The 22,047-nt window shown below is 37.3% G+C and overlaps 1 protein-coding gene and 2 pseudogenes across 1 annotated transcript; all 3 read left to right on the forward strand.

The window, feature by feature from the left end:
- Positions 1–529: 529 nt before the first annotated feature.
- LOC113166387 lies at positions 530–4,568 on the forward strand (annotated as a pseudogene).
- Positions 4,569–5,103: 535 nt separating this feature from the next.
- LOC113172014 lies at positions 5,104–12,113 on the forward strand (annotated as a pseudogene).
- A 4,731-nt stretch (positions 12,114–16,844) lies between these two features.
- LOC117152942 (extracellular calcium-sensing receptor-like) lies at positions 16,845–21,090 on the forward strand. The gene is made up of 6 exons (XM_033326290.1): positions 16,845–17,035; positions 17,112–17,409; positions 17,547–18,341; positions 18,508–18,735; positions 18,912–19,035; positions 20,183–21,090. Exons 2-6 carry the CDS (start codon positions 17,146–17,148, stop codon positions 21,088–21,090), a joined length of 2,319 nt encoding a protein of 772 aa, XP_033182181.1. The 5' UTR covers positions 16,845–17,035; positions 17,112–17,145.
- Positions 21,091–22,047: the final 957 nt, after the last annotated feature.

The following is a 22,047-nucleotide window of genomic DNA, read 5'->3' on the forward strand; positions in this document are numbered from 1 at the left end:
TTTGATAGTCTTAGAAAAAAGATGGGGTCAGGTGAGAGGAGAGTGGAGCCACACAGTTTTTGACCCGTCTCACTAGCTCTGTATCTCATCTGTTCAGTTAATTCTTTTGAATAAGTGAGTCTAAATAAACTTTTTAAACTATTAGTGGTCTTGTGGATTTTTGTATTCAGAGAGACATGATTAGAGTGTCAAGCTCAGGCTTCATTTATTGGAAATTTGCAATGAATAAAATTTTGAAAAGGAAAAAAACTAATAAAACAACAAAAACACTCCTCTCTGATAATGTATGCAAAAAATATATTTGAACAGGGTTAAAGATAAAAATCTTATTGGTTTGATACCTCCTAGATTCACTTATCCTAGATAAAACATAACAGCTTTTTTCTTTTTTTTTATTTGTGAGAGAAAACGTATAAATGTCAACATAAGATCTTGATTTACATTAAAGTACATGTGCACCCAGTGGTTATTTATCTCAGGCAGTATGACATCCAAACAGAGGTGGTCAGAGAGGGGCTGGGTAGTTTTGCACTTGTTGTTAGTGGCATCTTTCTCTCAGGGAGCGGAGCTGGTGTGCTGGCAGAGAGGTGATCCTGAGAATCCCCAGCTATTTAAGAATGGTGACATTACATTGGGGGGAATCTTCTCTTTCCACAGCAGCTGGAAAGACAGAAAGGAAACCTACAGAGATAAACCACTACCACTGGAATGCACCAGGTAATTATCATGTAAAAATGTTTTCATCAAATACACTAAATTCCTTTCCTAGAGAAAATGGGTACAAATACAAAAATATTTACCAAACTGAGCATTGCGGCTAGAATTTAATTATTATATTTTTACAACTACAATATTCAATGTTGTGTGTTAGTACAATCATCTTGTTGTTTCTATCAAATACAAATTGTTAAAACTGTGTGCATCAAGTTTGAATTTCAGGGGTTTCCAGTTTGCTCAGGCTATGCGTTTTGCCATTGAGGAAATAAATAACAGCACAGACCTACTACCTGGCATCTCTCTGGGATATAAAATGTATGATACATGTGGATCAACTGCCAGAAGTGCAAAGGTTGCTCTTGCATTGGCTAATGGTAATGAAGCTGTGTCTGTACCCTCTGAGGCTCCATGTACTCAATCTGCACAAGTACAGGTAATGATGGGAGAGACCTCATCCTCTCCTTGCATGGCTATAGCAACTGTCATCGGACCCTTTCATATTCCACAGGTGGGTAAGATTAGTGAAATGAAAATTATATTTGTGAAAAAAATATTATACTGCATTTCCTCCAGATGGTAAAAGTAAATGTGACTTTGCTAATGGTTTATATTTTTTTATATATTTATGTATTATTTTTATATTACATTTTTATCTTTGGATGTAATCTCTTATCTTTTAGGTCAGCCCCTTTGCCACCTGTGCTTGTCTCAGTGACAAAACCAAGTACCCATCCTTCCTCAGAACAATACCCAGTGACTATTATCAGAGCAGAGCTCTGGCTCAGTTGGTCAAACACTTTGGTTGGACTTGGGTTGGAGCATGTAAGAAGCGATAACGATTATGGCAATAATGGTATGGCTATATTCACAGAAACTGCACAGCAGCTGGGAATCTGTCTGGAATATTCTGTATCTTTCTTTAGAACAGATCCACCAAACAAAATACAAAAGATAATAGACATTTTTAAGGCTTCCACCTCTAAGGTAATTGTTGCTTTCCTCTCCCACATGGATATGGATGTACTAACACGTGAGTTGTCTCACGAAAACCTGACTGGGTACCAGTGGGTGGGAAGCGAAAGCTGGATGGTTGATTCCCAAACAGCAGAAATGGATAAGCAGCACATTCTGGATGGTGCCATAGGTTTGGCCATCCCCAAAGCACATGTAAGAGGAATGAAAGAGTTCATATTAGATGTGAAGCCACTTAGCTTGTCTGGTAATGAAATGTTTACAAAGTTCTGGGAGGCATTATTTAACTGTAGGTTCAGGCAGTCTGCGTCCTCAGCAGAGAATCACAAAGAATGTACTGGACATGAAGATCTGACTGGATTGCAAAACAGCTTCACTGATATGTCACTTATGCCCATATTTAATAATGTCTATAAAGGAGTGTATGCTGTGGCTCATGCACTTCATAATATTTTTGACTGTAATGGAACATGTAACTATAAGGTTCAGCTGAATCCATTCATGGTGAGTGTATATTTAATTACTTAAAATTTAGTATTTATATGAAGAGAAAAATAACAATGAAAAGTTCTGCTAAATACAGCAGTGCCCTCTGTCTATGATTCTTTTGAGCCATGGTCTATACAATGTTTTTCATAATAATCAAAATGAATGCATATGATTTTAGATTCTACAGCACATAAAAAAGATTCATTTCAAAACAAAGGAAGGAGAAGAAGTTTACTTTAATGAGAATGGAGAACCAGCAGCAAAGTATGAAATTATAAACTGGCAGCCAACAGAAAATGGTGTTGTGGACTTTGTTACAGTTGGTCTTTATGATGCATCTTTACCTGCAGACAAACAGCTGAGTCTGCAAAATAAGTCATTAGTTTGGGCACAGAAGTCAAAACTGGTAAGTTATAACAGTAATATTTAATTATATATTATAGAATTGTTGCTGTATCGTACTGTTTTGGTTCATGATTAGTAAGGGAGTCTTCACAGGTTCAAATATACCTCCCATACATTTTTCTTACAGTCATGTTGTCTATGCAGGTTCCTGTGTCAGTTTGCAGTGAGAAATGTCCCCCAGGAACTCGCAAGGTTCTCCAGAAAGGAAAGCCTGTCTGCTGCTATGACTGTATAAGATGTGCAGAGGGAGAAATAAGCAACATTTCAGGTTTAAATATAGTTGCCACTATATTAGGAATAGCTGTACAATATAATACAATCAATTGCAGCAGCTAAGCCATGAATGTTACTTCATCATGAATGTTTTATATAGGTGTCATGTTGGTTGGTGTTTCTGATGTTTTCTCCCTTCATTTATGTAACTGGTGAAACCCTTAGACATGCCTCTTAATATCTTCATATTTTTAATATCCAGTATGACTCCACCACCACTAGAGAGTGCATTTTCCTTTAATTATCTTATAGTCTTGAGATTTCATTGCACCCTGCATATAGTAAATGTACCTAGGACAGCACACATGCAGCTAAGCAGCCCCAAATATAATGGAACATAATAAACTGCTTCTATGTTTCACGGTAAACATAGAGCTACAGTGACTGCCTTTTTAATTTTTCTTTCAATATTGCACTCCTCCATGTAGGCAAGGTCACTCTATCGGCTGCTTTTTGAGCAGCACACCATATCAAATATTCAAGAGTGATTAGTTTTCTCCATTTAAATGTGGTAAATGATTAAGATTGAATATGTATGTTGTGCTAATTACAAGAAATGCAGATTTTGAAATTTTGAAACATAAGTATATGTATGTATCATTTATAATTAATGAATGAAAATTATCTTTTGCAAGGAATATCATTATTTTTCATATCAAAAGTCAAAAACACCTGTTTCCTGTTTTTATTTCATGATTTATTTATTTTTCTTAATATAGTATATTGCATTTGACAATCAAATAAAACAAAAGACAAATGTACTGTGCAGGCCTAACACCTGTTATTTACATTTTTCAGATTCCATCGACTGTGTGCGATGTCAGCCTGAATTCTGGTCCAGTGACAGAAGAGATACCTGTGTAAAGAAGGAGGCAGAGTATCTTTCATATGTAGAAATTATGGGAGCACTGCTCACTGCAGCATCTTTATTTGGAACATGCATGACTGCTGTTGTAGCATTCATCTTCTTCAGATACAGGAAAACTCCTATTGTCAGGGCCAACAACTCTGAGCTGAGCTTCCTGCTGCTCTTCTCCTTGACTCTGTGTTTCCTGTGTTCTCTGACCTTTATCGGCCGACCCTCTGAGTGGTCCTGCATGCTGAGACACACAGCATTCGGCATCACCTTTGTCCTCTGTATCTCTTGTGTTCTGGGGAAAACTATGGTGGTGTTAATGGCCTTCAGGGCTTCACTTCCAGGCAGTAATGTGATGAAATGGTTTGGACCAACACAGCAGAGACTCAGTGTTCTGGCTTTCACTCTCATCCAGGTTGTAATATGTATCCTCTGGTTAACAATTTCTCCTCCTTTTCCATTTAAGAACTTTAAAGAAATCAAAGACAAAATCATCTTAGAATGTGCTCTGGGTTCAACTGTGGGATTTTGGGCTGTACTTGGGTACATAGGACTTCTGGCCTCTTTCTGTTTCATTCTTGCTTTTCTGGCTCGGAAACTACCTGATAACTTCAATGAGGCCAAATTTATCACCTTCAGCATGTTGATCTTCTGTGCAGTGTGGATCACTTTTATTCCAGCTTATGTCAGCTCTCCTGGGAAGTTCAGTGTTGCTGTAGAGATATTTGCTATTCTGGCCTCCAGTTTTGGACTGTTAATTTGTATTTTCTTCCCAAAATGTTATATTATCTTACTGAGACCAGAGAAGAACACAAAAAGGAATATGATGGGAAAGGGGACACCAAAATCATTCTGAAATAATATGATTGTTTAAAAAATGGCATTCTAGTGTCATTCTATTACTATGTGATTATATACTATTATTCTATTGCATATTATTTCATTTGTGACATAGCATGTGGGTATAACAACGCTTATTATTTAACCAGCATATGTATACAATTAAGTACAATTAAATGCATAGCCGTTCTTATCAAATTTCTTGAATGAAGAACTGATACAAACATTTAAAGATGATATTAAAATGTTTGGGTTTTTTTTTTTTTATTATTTATTTTATTTATTATTGTTTGACTATTGAAAGACTTACGAAATAGAAAAAAGCTGAAAGCTCAATAAGGAAAATCTTTAACACTTACCCTTTCTAGGTATCCCTACTAAATCTGTTTCTTGATCGTCATCTCTAAACAAAAACCTTTCTTCTCACTTTCTCAAGTTCAGTCAGCTCATCAGTCCACAAATAACACTGTCATTCCACCTCTCACACCTATGCTTACACAACTCATGATATGCTTGAATTTCTTCTCCACCTGCTAGTGGTAGTTCTAGTCATGTCTAATTCTGGTAGTGACATCATGAATGGGGGAGTGATTGTGGAGGAGATTACATTTGTTGTGAGGTGGAAGAAAACCAGATCAGCCCTGGGCAATGCGTCAGGTAAACCAGAGGATTGTGGGAGTTGTGGTCTAGGTAACATATTATTACCTTCACATATTATGAAGGCTTTTGAGTGGCTGATACTGGAGTCCATGGTCAAACCCTCACTTGACCCCCTCCAGTTAGCCTATCAATCTCAGGTTGGAGTGGATGATGCTATCATACATCTGCTCCATCGCACCTACACCCACCTAGACAAGCCTGTGGACCTAGTAAGGATCATGTTTTTTGATTTCTCCAGTGCATTCAACACCACTGCTGGGAGAGAAAATAAAAAACATGCAGGTTTTACACTCCCCTGATTTTCTGGATCATGGACTACCTCACCAACTGCCCACAGTATGCCCACCGGCAGAACTGTGTGACACTGTGTTCTGTAGCACAGGTGCTCCACAGGGGACAGTTCTGTCTCCATTCCTCTTCACCCTGTATAGATCAGACTTCAGGTACAACTCAGAGTCCTGTCATCTTCAGAAGTTCTCTGATGACTCTGCAGTTTTGGGATGTATCCAGGGCGCAGACGTCACAGAGTACCAGGGAGTGGTGGACAGTTTTGTGGACTGGTGTTGACTCAACCATCTTCGACTGAACATCAATAAAACAAAGGAGCTGGTGATGGGCTTCAGGAAATCTGGGAGTCCTGTGAGCCCTCTCTTTATACAGGGGGAGGAGGTGGAGGTCGTATGGATGTACTTTCTGAGGAGACTAAGGGCCTTCAACATCTGCAGCATCATGCTGCAGATGTTCTATGAGTCTGTGGTTCCAGTGTCACCTTCTATGCTGTGGTCTTTTGGGGCAGCAACATGAAGGTGGCAGACACTAACAGGCTGAACAAACTGATCCGAAGGGCTGGCTCTGTTCTGGCTGTCAAAACTCTCAATCCTGGACAATCTCTCCCACCCACTTCACAGTGTGTTGGCTGAACAGAGGAGCACGTACAGCCAAAGACTTATTAACATTAAGTGCTCTACAGAAGGCCACAGAAGTCTTTTCTACCTGTGGACATCTATCTCTACAATTTGTCCCCCCTCTGTAAGCGATGGGGGAACTGACAATTTATGTCATATGTCTAATTGCTGTCATTCGATCCTGGACTATAATTATTGACCCATTTTCATTCATCTATTTTACATATTCTGTATATATATTGAGTACTCTGTATTGATGTTATTCTGTATTTGTGTTGGTGTGGATCTTTCCTGGTTGTTGTTCCCTTTCTTTCTGTCTTTGTTCAGAACAACTGTAAAGAGGCAAAACTATTTCTCTCTGGGATTAATAAAGTTTTTTGAATCTTGAATCTTGGATCTTGAAAATGGCGGATGCCTTATCGGCATTCTCTGTGCGGCCTGGTGCGAGTTGCTGATTATGTTGCAACAGGCTCAAAAAGAAAAGAACAAAGTAACAACTAAAATCTCACAAGGTAACAAATTCAGTCCAAATGATAGGTAACAAAAAGTGCAGAGATCACCAAATAGAAAATAACAAAAAATCACTGCAGCTACGGCAGAAAAAAAGTTCTAAAAACTCATAACATCGAGGTCCCAAGGTTCAGTATCTAAATCCCAGTCCAGATAGTTAGGTCCAGGCCTGAGAGCTGGTAGATAAGAGTGTCAGGGATCATCCAGGAGGTCAAAACTACGAGAGCAAATAGAGATCAAAAAACACAAGGTGCAAAAAACACGGTCTTCCAATAAGGGCAGAGGCAAGGTTTCAGCATTCTTGTTGACTATACCTTTTAATTCCCTAGCAGCCAACATTTCTGACAGGCTGCATACTAAAATCTCCGAAGCTAGACATATCAATCTCCTCAGTCGTCTCTTACCATTCCCTTAGTGCGACAAAAACTCTCTGGCAACAGCGCATCTGCTCTGTCTCTGCTGAAGTCTTGTGATCCTCACCTGGCCAGACTCAGGCTAATCAAGGGATTTCTGGTAGCTTTTGGCATATATTGAAATGTTATACACTCACATTACCCTGACAGACATCAAGAGCTTGATTTAAATTTAAAGCATGGGGAACATTTTTTACTATCACAAAGCCTTTTCCAGCAAGTCAGTTTTCAACATTGCCCAATCCAACACCCACACTGTTTTTTTGCAGCAGTCTTTTGTGTGTAAAAATCTGCAAACTGCTATTAAAGAGCCTGTAGCAGTGTCGCAGCTGTTGAATAAAGTGTTGCATGGCTTATGATGCAGCCTTTTCTCTTCTCTTCCTTTGTCCTGTTTTGAATCAGTCCAACTGGTATTGCTACTCATACTCAATACTCCGGCAGGACTAGACAGATTTTTGACAATGCAATTAAATTAATAAAACTGGCAGGTCAAGGTGCTTGGCTCTCAAAAACCAAAATATCTGATGCCTTTAAAATAGTGCCTATTCACCTCTCATAGTGTCACCTGTTCAGCATTAGGTGGAGTTCAAAATATTATTAAGCAGCGAGGCTAACATTCAGGTGCAGAAGGAGCCCAGCTATTTTCAGTCTGGTGTCAAAGGCCCTTTGCTGGATTCTGCTCAACAACTTTAAACCACCATCAGTCCCTAATTTGTTCCATGATTTCCTCCTTATAGACTCCCCCCAGGATGAATGTGGTTGCTCTCTCTCCAAACTTGTCTAATCCACTTATTATGTTTTAGGTATTATCTTGTCAGACGAAAAACCTCTTGGCCCCACAACCAGTTTAGAAATTCTGGGTTGAGAGTGTTGACATGAAAGCTTATTTTCCACTGGAGAAATTGCAATGCATTTGTGAAGTCATTCACTCTTTTTTTCCAACTCAAACATTACAAAACAATAGCAGAAAGCTGCTGTCCTCACTCGCTGTCTGAAATTTTGCTATGCATCTTATTCCCCCATGGTGGTCATTAATATTTCTTTAGCCTGAGCTTGCCTCAGTACCCATTCGTTCTGACATCTCTTTAAATGAGGAATACAGATTCAGATTTAAATTAACTGATTTTAAATTCTTTCATTAGGCTACAGCCCCTGTTGTATTTTTATGCAAAGCCTCCTCTCAACCCACTTGTAGGTCCGCAGAGATTAATGTATTCCATCATTATTTTATGCTGATCTAAAATGTATAAATACCAGTGAAATCGCTTGATCTACACTAGGGTACATGTAAAATCAACGGGCAGTTTATTTCTCTGAGACAGTATGACATCTGCACACAGATGGCCAGAGCGTGGCTGGGCACTTTTACAGCTGTTGTTAGTATCATCTTTCTCTCAGACAGAGGAGCAGGTGTGCCAACTAAGAGGTGATCCTGAGAACCCCCAGTTATTTAAAGATGGTGACATTATATTGGGAGGAATCTTCTCTTTCCACAGCAGCTGGAAGGACAGACAGGAAACCTACACAAACAAACCGCTGCCACTGGAATGCACCAGGTAAAATTTCTTTAAAACTCTTTTCAAATTAAAAATATTTAAGATGAGGTTGTGAAGTGTTTTAAGTAGTTATAAAATATATTTTATAAAACATGTGTGTATTGAGTTTGAATTTCAGAGATTTCCAGTTTGCCCAGGCTATGCTTTTTGCCATTGAGGAAATTAATAACAGCACAGACCTACTACCTGGAATCTCTCTGGGATATAAAATGTATGATACTTGTGGCTCTATGGCCAGAAGTGTGAAGGTTGCACTGGCCTTGGCTAATGGTAATGAAGCTGTGTCTGCACCATCAGAGGCTCCATGTACCAGATCTACACAAATGCAGGCTATTATAGGAGAGACCTCTTCATCTCCTTGCTTAGCTATAGCTACTGTCATCGGACCCTTTCTTATCCCACTGGTGGGTAAAATTTTTATTTATAAAAATAATTATTTTTCTATAACTCTTCAAGCTTTGAAAGTTTCTTTCTACATCTATCTAAAATGGAATTTAGTATGTATTTTAAATCTTTATCTTAAGACATAATATCTTTTTTAATCTTTTAGATTAATACCAATGTCACACTATGAATGTTTTGTTACATTTTAATCATTAGTCAAGTTTATTCCATTTGTCTTTCAGATAAGTCACTTTGCCACCTGTGCTTGTCTCAGTGACAAAACCAAGTACCCGTCCTTCCTCAGAACAATACCCAGTGACTATTATCAGAGCAGAGCTCTGGCTCAGTTGGTCAAACACTTTAGTTGGATGTGGGTTGGAGCTATAAGAAGCAATAATGATTATGGCAATAATGGTATGGCTATATTCACAGAAACTGCACAGCAACTGGGAATTTGTCTGGAATATTCTGTATCTTTCTTTAGAACAGATCCACCAAACAAAATACAAAATATAATTCATACTATCAGGGCTTCCACTTCCAAGGTGATTGTTGCTTTCCTCTCACACATGGATATGGACGTGTTAATATATGTGTTGTCTCAACACAATCTAACTGGGTACCAGTGGGTAGGCACTGAGGCCTGGATCTTTGATTCTCAAACTGCAGAAATGGATAAGAATCACATTCTGGATGGTGCCATAGGCCTGTCCATCCCCAAAGCACACATGTCAGAGGCATGAGAGAGTTTATATTAGATGTTAGGCCACTCAATTCATCAGGTCATGAAATATTTACAGAGTTCTGGGAGACATTATTTAACTGTAAATTCAAACAGTCACCTTCATCAACAGAGAATCAGAGAGAATGTACTGGACATGAAGATCTGAGTGGATTGCAAAGCAGCTTCACTGATATGTCACTCATGCCCATATTCAACAATGTCTATAAAGGAGTCTATGCTGTGGCCCATGCACTTCATAGTATGCTTGAGTGTAATAAAACCTGTAACTGCAAAGTGCAGCTGGATCAATTCACAGTGAGTTTTTACATCTAGTTGCCAGAGAAATAGATACCATTTTGTAAAATCAGTTGTGGGACTCCATCATGCTTTTTAGCCAAGAAGCCTACAAAGTATTTCATTAAGTTGGTCATTTCAGACTTAAGAGTACAAAAAAAATGTTGCAGTCTATCATAGGTTTGATCCAACAGACCTACACAATGTTTGTTAAAGTTAACTGAAATTTATGCATTTCATTTTAGATTCTACAGCTCATAAGAAAGATTGATTTCACAACAAAGGAAGGGGATGAAGTTTACTTTAATGAGAATGGAGACCCACCAGCAAAGTATGAAATTATAAACTGGCAGCCAACAGAAAATGGTGTTGTGGACTTTGTCACAGTTGGTCTTTATGATGCATCTTTACCTGCAGACAAACAGCTGAGTCTGCAAAATAATTCTATAATTTGGGCACGAAACTCAAAACAGGTAAGCTATCAAGTAATCTACCAATCTGCCTCCTTCTTTATGCAGGGATCTCTTCTCTCATTATCTAGACATTTTTAGTTGCATAATTGCTAATTATTATATATTTTTCTTAACCTATTGTAAAGTTTGGATTAAATACAGTTAAATTACACTTATAAAAACAACACTGGATAAAAAAGACTGCCTTTACACTAGACTAAAATTCATGTTGTTTATACAGGTTCCTGTGTCAGTTTGCAGTGAGAAATGTCCCCCAGGAACTCGCAAGGTTCTCCAGAAAGGAAAACCTGTCTGCTGTTATGACTGTATAAGATGTGCAGAAGGAGAAATAAGCAACATTTCAGGTCTAGTAATACTTAATCCAAGGTTTTGCACTTTAGCGTGTTATGGAATTAAACTGTATTTTATACAAATATGTCAATTTTGAGGAATATCGTGTCACACTGTGACCTTAACACTATATTATAGTGTTAAGGTCACAGTGTGACAATGTATGCAAAAAGGGCAGCACAGTCAGATAGTAATTAACACATCAGGAAGGATCTGAGTTTGAATCCTGAATGTATCAATAAACAAAAAATTTTTTCAATTACAAATTAAACAACTTTGCAACTTTAAATAGCTTTTAATAGCTTTTGACCGTACACTATATACATACAGTACTGTCTATAAATCAAACAAAAAACAAATGTTCAAGAATAACCTTTGCTTTTATGTAATTTTCAGACTCGATAATGTGTGTGCCATGCCACTCTGAATTCTGGTCAAATGAGGGTAGAGATGACCTGTGTAAAGAAGGAGGCAGAGTTTCTATCATTTGAAGAAATTATGGGAGCACTGCTCACTGCAGCATCTTTATTTGGAACATGCATGACTGCTAGTTGTATCATTCATCTTCTTCAGATACAGGAAAACTCCTATTGTCAGGGCCAACAACTCTGAGCTGAGCTTCCTGCTGCTCTTCTCCTTGACTCTGTGTTTCCTGTGTTCTCTGACCTTTATCGGCCGACCCTCTGAGTGGTCCTGCATGCTGAGACACACAGCATTCGGCATCACCTTTGTCCTCTGTATCTCTTGTGTTCTGGGGAAAACTATGGTGGTGTTAATGGCCTTCAGGGCTTCACTTCCAGGCAGTAATGTGATGAAATGGTTTGGACCAACACAGCAGAGACTCAGTGTTCTGGCTTTCACTCTCATCCAGGTTGTGATATGTATCCTCTGGTTAACAATTTCTCCTCCTTTTCCATTTAAGAACTATAAAGAAATCAAAGACAAAATCATCTTAGAATGTGCTCTGGGTTCAACTGTAGGATTTTGGGCTGTACTTGGGTACATAGGCCTTCTGGCCTCTTTCTGTTTCATTCTTGCTTTTCTGGCTCGGAAACTACCTGATAGTTTCAATGAGGCCAAATTTATCACCTTCAGCATGTTGATCTTCTGTGCAGTGTGGATCACTTTTATTCCAGCTTATGTCAGCTCTCCTGGGAAGTTCAGTGTTGCTGTAGAGATATTTGCTATTCTGGCCTCCAGTTTTGGACTGTTAATTTGTATTTTCATTCCAAAATGTTACATTATCTTACTGAGACCAGAGAAGAATACAAAAAAGAATATGATGGGGAAAGGAGCAGCGAAGACATTTTAAAAACCATAAAAATACACAACCAGTGAAACATTTGGACATAGAAACTACCATGATTTTAATGACACATTTCATGTCTTCACTACATAATTGCAAAAGGGTTTTCTGATGATCAGGTATCCTTCTACATGCAAAAGGAAGACATACTAATGTTTGCTGATGATAGGCCTCAGTAGGTTTATATAACTATTCCTGTAAAAACAACTTTTTCTCTCTACAATGGTCATTTCCAATTATATTAATGTCTACATTGTATTTCTGAACAATTAGATGCTATAAAATATGCTTTTCTTTTACAAAGATGGTCACTTCTAATGTGTGTCCAAATGTATTCACTACTCATAATATGGTGACAAAAGAAATCTAGTGCAATTATAAGTTTTACATAACTTATTAACCAGTGAAAAACAGAACTAACAATAACATAAAATATGAATGTAGATAACTAGCAAAGTGAAGTAGAAATGGAAAATCTTAAAATGTAAGTAGGACGTATGGTATACACTCCCCTCTAAAATTAAGAGGAGTTGAAGATAGCACCTTTTTTTTCAACCCACCCACATTTCATGTGACCAAAGCTATTGGAAAATGTGACTGACAGCTGTGTTTTGTTACCCAGGTGTGTCCTGTTACATTGATTATTCAAACAATAAATAGCACTAAATATCTGCACTCAGTTTCAATTTAGGTTTTGCCTATAAGACTGAACAACATTCTGAGAACGTGTAAGCCCTTTACAGTTGACCTCAAATGTCTTGGAGCCTTGTAATTTAATAGTAAGTCAGAAATGTATTTTAGTCCAAGACCATAAAGTTCTCTGTTAACCATTAGTAAAATTTTCAAATGTGTCCTTTGGCATAAACCAGTGCAATAATTTAAGGATTGGTGTGATATGTTTTACTTTCTACTCAAAAATAAAGAAACAGAAAAACTTGTTCATGCATTAGTTTTTTGCTGGTTGTTTATTCATAGGCCTTGGGAAAAAAAACAATACACTACATTTAATTTAGATTGCTGCTGCCAGAGTCCTCACGCTGTAAAATCTAACTTGCTAATTTAACAAAAAATAACTAGTCAAAGGGCTGCCTTAAAATTAAGTCAAGTCAAAGAAATACAATTAGTTGTTTAACACAACCACATGTTGTCTTTGTTAAATATCTCATGTTGGATAAATACATTTCTTTTTTAATATGATTTAGATTATTTAACTTACAGCACTACTTCAGATTGCTGTGCGTGTTTTCTCAAATAAAGTTTGCTAATTAATTGAGCTACATCAAGAGTTCTTTAAACTAATCTATTTCAGTTTATTTGTTTATTTGACTTAATTTTATTTGTTTATTAAACTCATTTGACTGTTTTTCTAACTCAAAATTCAATTTCCACATAACTACCTTGGCATATTGTGAAAAGTTTCTATTAGTTCATTTGATCTTGTACATTTACCTAACATTTGCCTAAAATACTTTGAGATTGGTTATAGTACTTAATTAATTAAATTTCACGCAAAACCTTAACATTATTTCTAACACATTTGTATTAAAGAGTGTTACAAAATCCCATAAGAAAATTAGTTTCAAAGAAAAAAATGACAATAATAAATTCATGCACAAATTATTAAACATTTATTAACAGTGATAAGGTTTGATGTGGCAATATTGCTGTTTTAGTGCATATGGCTTTTGTAGCATTTTTCTCAGCACCCTACTGTCACAGTTAAACTAAAAACACAAAAATAGCCAAAAAGCAATATTGTACAAAAAATCACTGTTTACATTTGTGTCAGCGCCAGTAGACTTCCTTAGGCAAGACCTTCTTGTGCTTATCATACCTTGTATCTCACTTGTAAGTTGTTTTGGATAAAAGCATCTTCTAAATTTAAATGTAGAAGATCTTGGAACCTTAAGCTATTTTCAGAACAGATAAATTAGATTGATAATGCTACCTGAAAACAAAATAACAAATAGTTATGAAATTACAGCTCCTTGTTACACAAATTATATCAAAATACTATCACAAAAATATCAACAAATAAAACTGTCACACCAGTCACACCTTTATTGTACTATTTATCAGCATTCAGTTAGGTGAATCAGCCTACTCTTGAAGCAGAGCAATATATCTGACCCACTCTGTTATTATTTTAGAAATGTTTAAATACTAAATGCCCAATTACAAAACATATCTAATTGAATGACATTATACTAAGAAAAAGTAACAGGATGCAGAAAATCATAAAATCTATATAAATCCAAATGTTATTTTATGTAGGTGTGCCTATTTCCATTTAACAAAAAACTAAACAAAAAAGTCAAGTCCAGCAAAGAGAGCTCCTGTCAACAGATGTAAGGCGAGCAAATTCTGAGAAATAGCAGTTAAAAAAGTCCAATAAGCTACAGTAAATGCTATAATAATACACAGTGTAACTCCTAAATTGGATAGTTTGAATGAGGTTTCTTTTGTAGGTACAAGTGATTCATCTTGAACAATCTCTTTTCTCTGCAAAGGGAATGTATCACTCATCATTTCATTAATTTGCCTCCAGTCAACATTTCTTTTCTTCATCTCACTAATCATAGCTGATCTGCCCATGTCAAGATCACTTTGGGTTTTGCCTTCTGGAGACTTTTTTTTTGGGTGTCTTAAGTCTTAAGTTTTTTTGTACCCTTTTGGGCATAAATTTACTCTGAGCTCGGCGCAACCGGCCTCTTGCAGCTTATGTCGGAAATTGTCCATTTTGAACATTAAACTCCAACAGTACCACCCACAGAGAGAACCTGGTTCCTTCAGGCAAGGATGCTTATTGATGAGAGCTTGGGCCACATGATCATAGTCTTCATGTGTTGGGTAAGGGCTGCAGACATAGATAGCTACTGCTAACTTATGCAGAATATCTGATTTCATGTCTTTTAATTTGTCAGGAAGAGTCCCATCTTTGTGGTAAGCTATGTTTCCTTTCTTTAGTTTTAACTCAACATCAAAAGAAAAGTTAGGAATGACAAAAGGCTGAGGCAGCTGATGAGTTTGGCTACTGATGGGGCTCTCCTCACAGGATGATAATGTCAAGCTTGCAGTGTCTAGGGTTAAGTCTGTGTGTGTGTACTACTCAAAGTAGCTCTATCCTTAGAAAGGTCTGATATGCTAGTTAAATGCACAGTTCGTTATCATATCCTGAAAACTGAACCACCAGGTCTCCATCCAATCCAAGTTTGGTCTTTAAGATAAAAATGGAAGACATCTATGGTCTCAGATGTCAGTGGTGACCCTTCTTTGTTCAGAATGATACACATCAACATGGTGAATCTCTCTCCAAAACAAAAAGAACATGAATGAACATTTTAATACTTGCAGAAAGTGGTGTGGCCACTGCACAGTGTGTTGGCTGGACAGAGGAGCACATTCAGCCAAAGACTGATCAACAATAAGCGCTCCACAGAGTGCCACAGGAGGTCCTTTCCACCTGTGGCCTTTCCACCTTTGTCGTGCAACAATGCAACATACACCTAGGATGTCCTCACATGCAGCATTCTTGGCATTCAATAGAGACATCTGATCTTCTGGCCTGTGGTGGATAGATTGATAACATATCCATGTATATCTGACAGATTCTGATAATTAAATGGATCATTTTGCAATGTGATACTAAAAAGATGAAAGAATGTTTATAAGCCACATACAAATTATTTTTGTGCTGATTTGTAGATAATTTTACTTCTGACAAACTAATTGTTCTGACAGTTGTTTTTAAAAATGCCTTACTTATGTAAGAATTAAATTTACATTTAGTCATTTAGCAGACGCTTTTATCCAAAGCGACTTACAATTGAGGAACAAGGCAAGTAAAACAAAAGCTACATGTATGTCAAGGAGAAAAAATATCAAAGCAAAGTGCTATCAAAAAAGTGTTTCTGTTTTAAGAGATTTAAGTAGAAAAGAGCGGAAAAGTTTTTTTTTTTTAAGTGCAAAGGAAGATGCAGAAGAGTTCTGTTTTCAGCAGTTTTTTAAATATTGAAAGTTAGGTGGCTGAGCGTGCCGAGTTTGGCAGCTCATTCCACCATCGTGGGATCACTGAGCTGAAGATTGGGCAGTGGTTTAATTAGCCAACCTGAATGGAAAAAAACTGTGATTCTATTACTGTTGTGCAAGTTGTAATGTTTTGTTGATGTACTTTGAAAAATATTATAACCACAGTTGTAAATGTATTTTTTTTATGTTGAATACAATTTTGCAATTGGATTGTCTTCTTTGTATGTTCTAAACATGGTTCTTGGCATCATTAAGGTTTTAATGTACAAAAAAAGAGCCAGCGAATTGCATTTTTAAATGAAGGTAATTTCCATTCATTCAAAATGCTAAGTTTAAATATAGTTAATATTGTAGGTGTGTTGGTCCCTTAAAAGTGTTGCTTGAAAGTTTTGTTCATTTTATCCACAAAAAAGACAAATGTGTATATCAGTGTTTGGGTCTCAAGGGCTACTGGCAGGCCAGAAAACACTGCCCTCTGTTGGGGCTGCCCAGTGGCCTAGTTTCCTCCTCTCTTGCCACCTTGTTGGTCCCAAGATATACAGTAAAAGATCACAGTTCACCAATTTTGTAGGCTGGATTCAAAATGTATAAATACCAGAGCAAGGTGTTGATTTGCATTAAAAAGTATCCATGATGCCACCCAGTGGTTTAGTTCTATCTGACAGTATGACATTTACACAGAGGTGGCCAGAGCGTGGCTGGGCACTTTTACAGCTGTTGTTGGTGGCATCTTTTTCTCAGGCAGAGGGGCAGGTGTGCCGACTTAGAGGTGATCCTGAGAACCCCCAGTTATCTAAAGATGGTGACATTATATTGGGAGGAATCTTCTCCTTCCATAGCAGCTGGAAAGACAGACAAGATACCTACACAAACAAACCACTGCCACTGGAATGCACCAGGTAAATTAGACTGTAAGAATCTATTTAAATTTAAAACATATGAAAAATAACAATAAATATTGATGCTTGCATCAAGTTTGAATTTCAGAGATTTCCAGTTTGCCCAGGCTATGCTTTTTGCCATTGAGGAGATTAATAACAGCACAGACCTACTACCTGGAATCTCTCTGGGATATAAGATGTATGATACTTGTGGCTCTATGGCCAGAAGTGTGAGAGTTGCACTGGCCTTGGCTAATGGTAATGAAGCTGTGTCTGCACCCTCCGAGGCTCCATGTACCAGACTTTCACAAGTGCAGGCCATAATGGGAGACACTTCTTCCTCTCCTTGCATGGCTATAGCAACTGTCATTGGACCCTTTCATATCCCACAGGTGGGTAAGATTGTCAAATATTAAATGTGTGAAAAATAAATGTTATTCTGTGATTCTTATAGGAAATACCAATGTCACACTATGAATGTTTTGTTACATTTTAATCATTAGTCAAGTTTATTCCATTTGTCTTTCAGATAAGTCATTTTGCCACCTGTGCTTGTCTCAGTGACAAAACCAAGTACCCCTCCTTCCTCAGAACAATACCCAGTGATTATTATCAGAGCAGAGCCCTGGCTCAGTTGGTCAAGCACTTTGGTTGGACTTGGGTTGGAGCTATAAGAACAAATGATGATTATGGCAATAATGGCATGGCTACATTCACAGAAACTGCACAGCAACTGGGAATCTGTCTGGAATATTCTGTATCTTTCTTTAGAACAGATCCACCAAACAAAATACAAAAAATAATTGATATTATCAAGGCTTCTACCTCTAAGGTGATTGTTGCTTTCCTCTCCCACATGGATATGGATGTGTTAATACATGTGTTGTCTCAACACAACTTGGCTGGTTACCAGTGGGTAGGCAGTGAGGGCTGGATTATTGATTCCAAAACTGCAGAAATGGATAAGCATCACATTTTGGATGGTGCCATAGGCTTGGCCATCCCCAAAGCACATGTCAGTGGCTTGAGAGAGTTCATATTAGATGTGAAGCCACTCAATTCTTCTGGCAATGAAATGTTTACAGAGTTTTGGGAGACATTATTTAGCTGTAACTTCAGGCAGTCTGCATCATCAGCAGAGCATCAGAGAGAATGTACTGGACATGAAGATGTGAGTAGCGTGCAAAACAGCTTCACTGATATGTCACTCATGCCCATATTCAACAATGTCTACAAAGGAGTGTATGCCGTGGCTCATGCACTTCATAGTATTCTTGTCTGTAATGGAACATGTAACCACAAGATGCAGCTAGATCCATTCATGGTGAGTGAATGTTAAATACTTAAATTCTATGTTTTATATTAAGTTGCCAGAAAAGCTGCCAAATATTTGAAAATCAAACTGGATCTTGATCTGTTTATGATACTGTTAGGATGACTGACATGTCTACATATTATTTGTTATAATTAATTAATACCTACCATCTTAGATTTTACAGCACATAAGAAGGATTCATTTTACAACAAAGGAAGGTGATGAAGTTTACTTTAATGAGAATGGAGACCCACCAGCAAAGTATGAAATTATAAACTGGCAGCCAACAGAACATGGTATTGTGGACTTTGTCACAGTTGGTCTTTATGATGCATCTTTACCTGCAGACAAACAGCTGAGTCTGCAAAATAAGTCTTTAATTTGGGAACAGAACTCAAAGCAAGTAAGTTATCATTTAATGATATCATTAAATTTTCTGAAGATACTATATTTGTTACTTATTGTATGATTGTTCTGGCATAAGAATGTTTAGTTTTAATACAACTGAATGACACAGCAAAACAATGTTGTGTGAATGGCTGTCCATACATTTTTCTTATAGTCATGTTGTTAATGCAGGTTCCTGTGTCAGTTTGCAGTGAGAAATGTCCCCCAGGAACTCGTAAGGTTCTCCAGAAAGGAAAGCCTGTCTGCTGCTATGACTGTATAAGATGTGCAGAGGGAGAAATAAGCAACATTACAGGTCTAGTTAAACCTTTTTACATTTCAGTGTGCCACAAAGCAAAACTGACGACTTTAAGGTGCATATGATTTTATATGGTTTATATATATATATTTTTATATATGTTTTATTAAAACTGCAATGTAACAATGCAGAGTTCATTTAAAAAAGCATTGGCAATAGCGGCATAGCTTATAGAAAAATCTGTGCAGGATTGTGACATTCACTGTGAGTGGTATTTGGAATTAATACACTGTATAATTCACAAGTTCAGAAAGCATTCATTCATCCAAGTGTTCTTTGTCCTTTGCTTGTTCTTTCCTGGGCCATTCTCTTGTGTATAGTGGCTGTTTAGTTTTTCCAATGTACTGCTCTGAGCACGCTTTGCTGCATTGGACTACATACATATTGCTCATCTTATGTTTTTGTATCTAGAGCTTCTCCTGTGCTCTGCACCTCCATCTCTTCAACTCCTGGTTGAGTTCAGGTCATCTGCTAAATTTCTGGTGGATTTGAGGTCTCTGTCCAATGACCTGTCTTTTTGCAGGGCTAGAAACTGGTGGCTTATAGAAGGCAAGGTGAAAAGATCAACAAAAGGTCAAAGAAGTCAAAAAGATCTCTTGCCCATCATGTCAGAAAAGCACACACTATGAGTTGGAAGAACATTGCTTATAAATACAAAAGCAGCTCACAAAAAGCTGATGTAACTGGCTGCCACCCAACAGGCACCATTCTAGAATCACCAAGTCAATACAATTAAATACTATTAAAATTAAATACTGACAAAAACACCTCAAAATACATTTTTCGAATTTCCATTACTATCCTATCTTAAAAATGTGCCACCTCAGGTTGAATTCACATAACAGATTTACTTCCTCCTTGTAGTATTAGGCATAGAATAAAGCCTAAGACTACATTAGGCTTCACTTAGGATTTCTTTGGGGGCAGCAGCAGTACAATCTAAGGTGCCATTATTGGAGATTTTTAGTTGTCAGTGAAGGCAGTGCCAATATGAGTGGCCTTCTGGAGCCCCCTTTTTAGGAAGCCAAACACATTTGCCACATTTTTCCTCTTTTGGCTCCGGAAGCATGGATATACTGTTGTGCATATATAGTGTTTGTATAACAGAAGCAGACATGACACCTGTTTTATTATTATTTTTCAGATTCTATCACCTGTGTGCGATGTCAGCCTGAATTCTGGTCCAATGAGAGAAGAGATGACTGTGTAAAAAAGGAGGCAGAGTTTCTATCATTTGAAGAAATTATGGGAGCACTGCTCACTGCAGCATCTTTATTTGGAACATGCATGACTGCTGTTGTAGCATTCATCTTCTTCAGATACAGGAAAACTCCTATTGTCAGGGCCAACAACTCTGAGCTGAGCTTCCTGCTGCTCTTCTCCTTGACTCTGTGTTTCCTGTGTTCTCTGACCTTTATCGGCCGACCCTCTGAGTGGTCCTGCATGCTGAGACACACAGCATTCGGCATCACCTTTGTCCTCTGTATCTCTTGTGTTCTGGGGAAAACTATGGTGGTGTTAATGGCCTTCAAGGCTTCACTTCCAGGCAGTAATGTGATGAAATGGTTTGGACCAACACAGCAGAGACTCAGTGTTCTGGCTTTCACCCTCATCCAGGTTGTAATATGTATCCTCTGGTTAACAATTTCTCCTCCTTTTCCATTTAAGAACTTTAAAGAAATCAAAGACAAAATCATCTTAGAATGTGCTCTGGGTTCAACAGTAGGATTTTGGGCTGTACTTGGGTACATAGGCCTTCTGGCCTCTTTCTGTTTCATTCTTGCTTTTCTGGCTCGGAAACTACCTGATAACTTCAATGAGGCCAAATTTATCACCTTCAGCATGTTGATCTTCTGTGCAGTGTGGATCACTTTTATTCCAGCTTATGTCAGCTCTCCTGGGAAGTTCAGTGTTGCTGTAGAGATATTTGCTATTCTGGCCTCCAGTTTTGGACTGTTAATTTGTATTTTTATTCCAAAATGTTACATTATCTTACTGAAACCAGAGAAGAATACAAAAAAGAATATAATGGGGAAGGGAGCACCAAAATAATTCTGACAATGTTTTTTGTAGGTAACATATTTCCAACCACATTACATTTTCTTTCAACAAAGTGAACATAGATTTTTGTTTGTTTGTTTTTTTGTGAAAATGTAAAGTCAACACACAACATACCTTTTCTGCCAAAATACCAAATTTTTCAATACAACATTATTAAATAAAATTATTAAATTTGTTTGTTTGTTGTGGTTATAAATAAGCACACAGAACACCAGGGAAGGCTAGGGAACCATTGTGCACTCGATAAAGAAGAGAAACTTAACATTGATGATTGATGACAAAATGTCTTTATTTACTTTGGAATAAGTTCTCTTATCAACAAAAACCTTAAAGAAACACAAATAGGAAATCAATCTCAGGTGAGATGACACTTGCTATGTTGTAGACCCTTCAGCCACCTTCTTGTGATTTTGTTCATATTAATAAATGAACCATGTATTTAAAAAAAAACTGTTGCATCTATACATTCCTTTGAGGCATTGAATTAAAATGACAGTATTTAATAAAACTTACAATCAAGTCACAAAATATATGTAATTAAGTACATAATAATACACTTTACGGAAGATGTGTTGTAGCACAATCTCTATAAAAGACAAAATATATTCAAATGTATTATGCTGACATAATTAAAACAATTCTTGAGTACTTGTACAATTGTGCTTCATGCTGTATGTCAGTTACAGTAAAGCATTTGAGGTACTTAACACTAGAAGTACGACAGACGGGTCAAATGACAAAAAACCTAGGCAGTGTGGTCAAATGGCAACTCAGAGTTGCCAAATATTGCACCCCCCTCCCTTATTAATTGTAGCCTAACACACAAAATGCCATTTGTCCATCTTTTAGATTATTTTAGGCTGAGAGTGAAAATTCATTTACGCAAAAATGTATATATATATATATATATATATATATATATATATATATATTACCTTACTGACTCGC

The sequence above is a fragment of the Anabas testudineus genome, chromosome 13 (genome assembly GCF_900324465.2).
Source record: "Anabas testudineus chromosome 13, fAnaTes1.2, whole genome shotgun sequence".
NCBI classification, from domain to species: domain Eukaryota; kingdom Metazoa; phylum Chordata; class Actinopteri; order Anabantiformes; family Anabantidae; genus Anabas; species Anabas testudineus.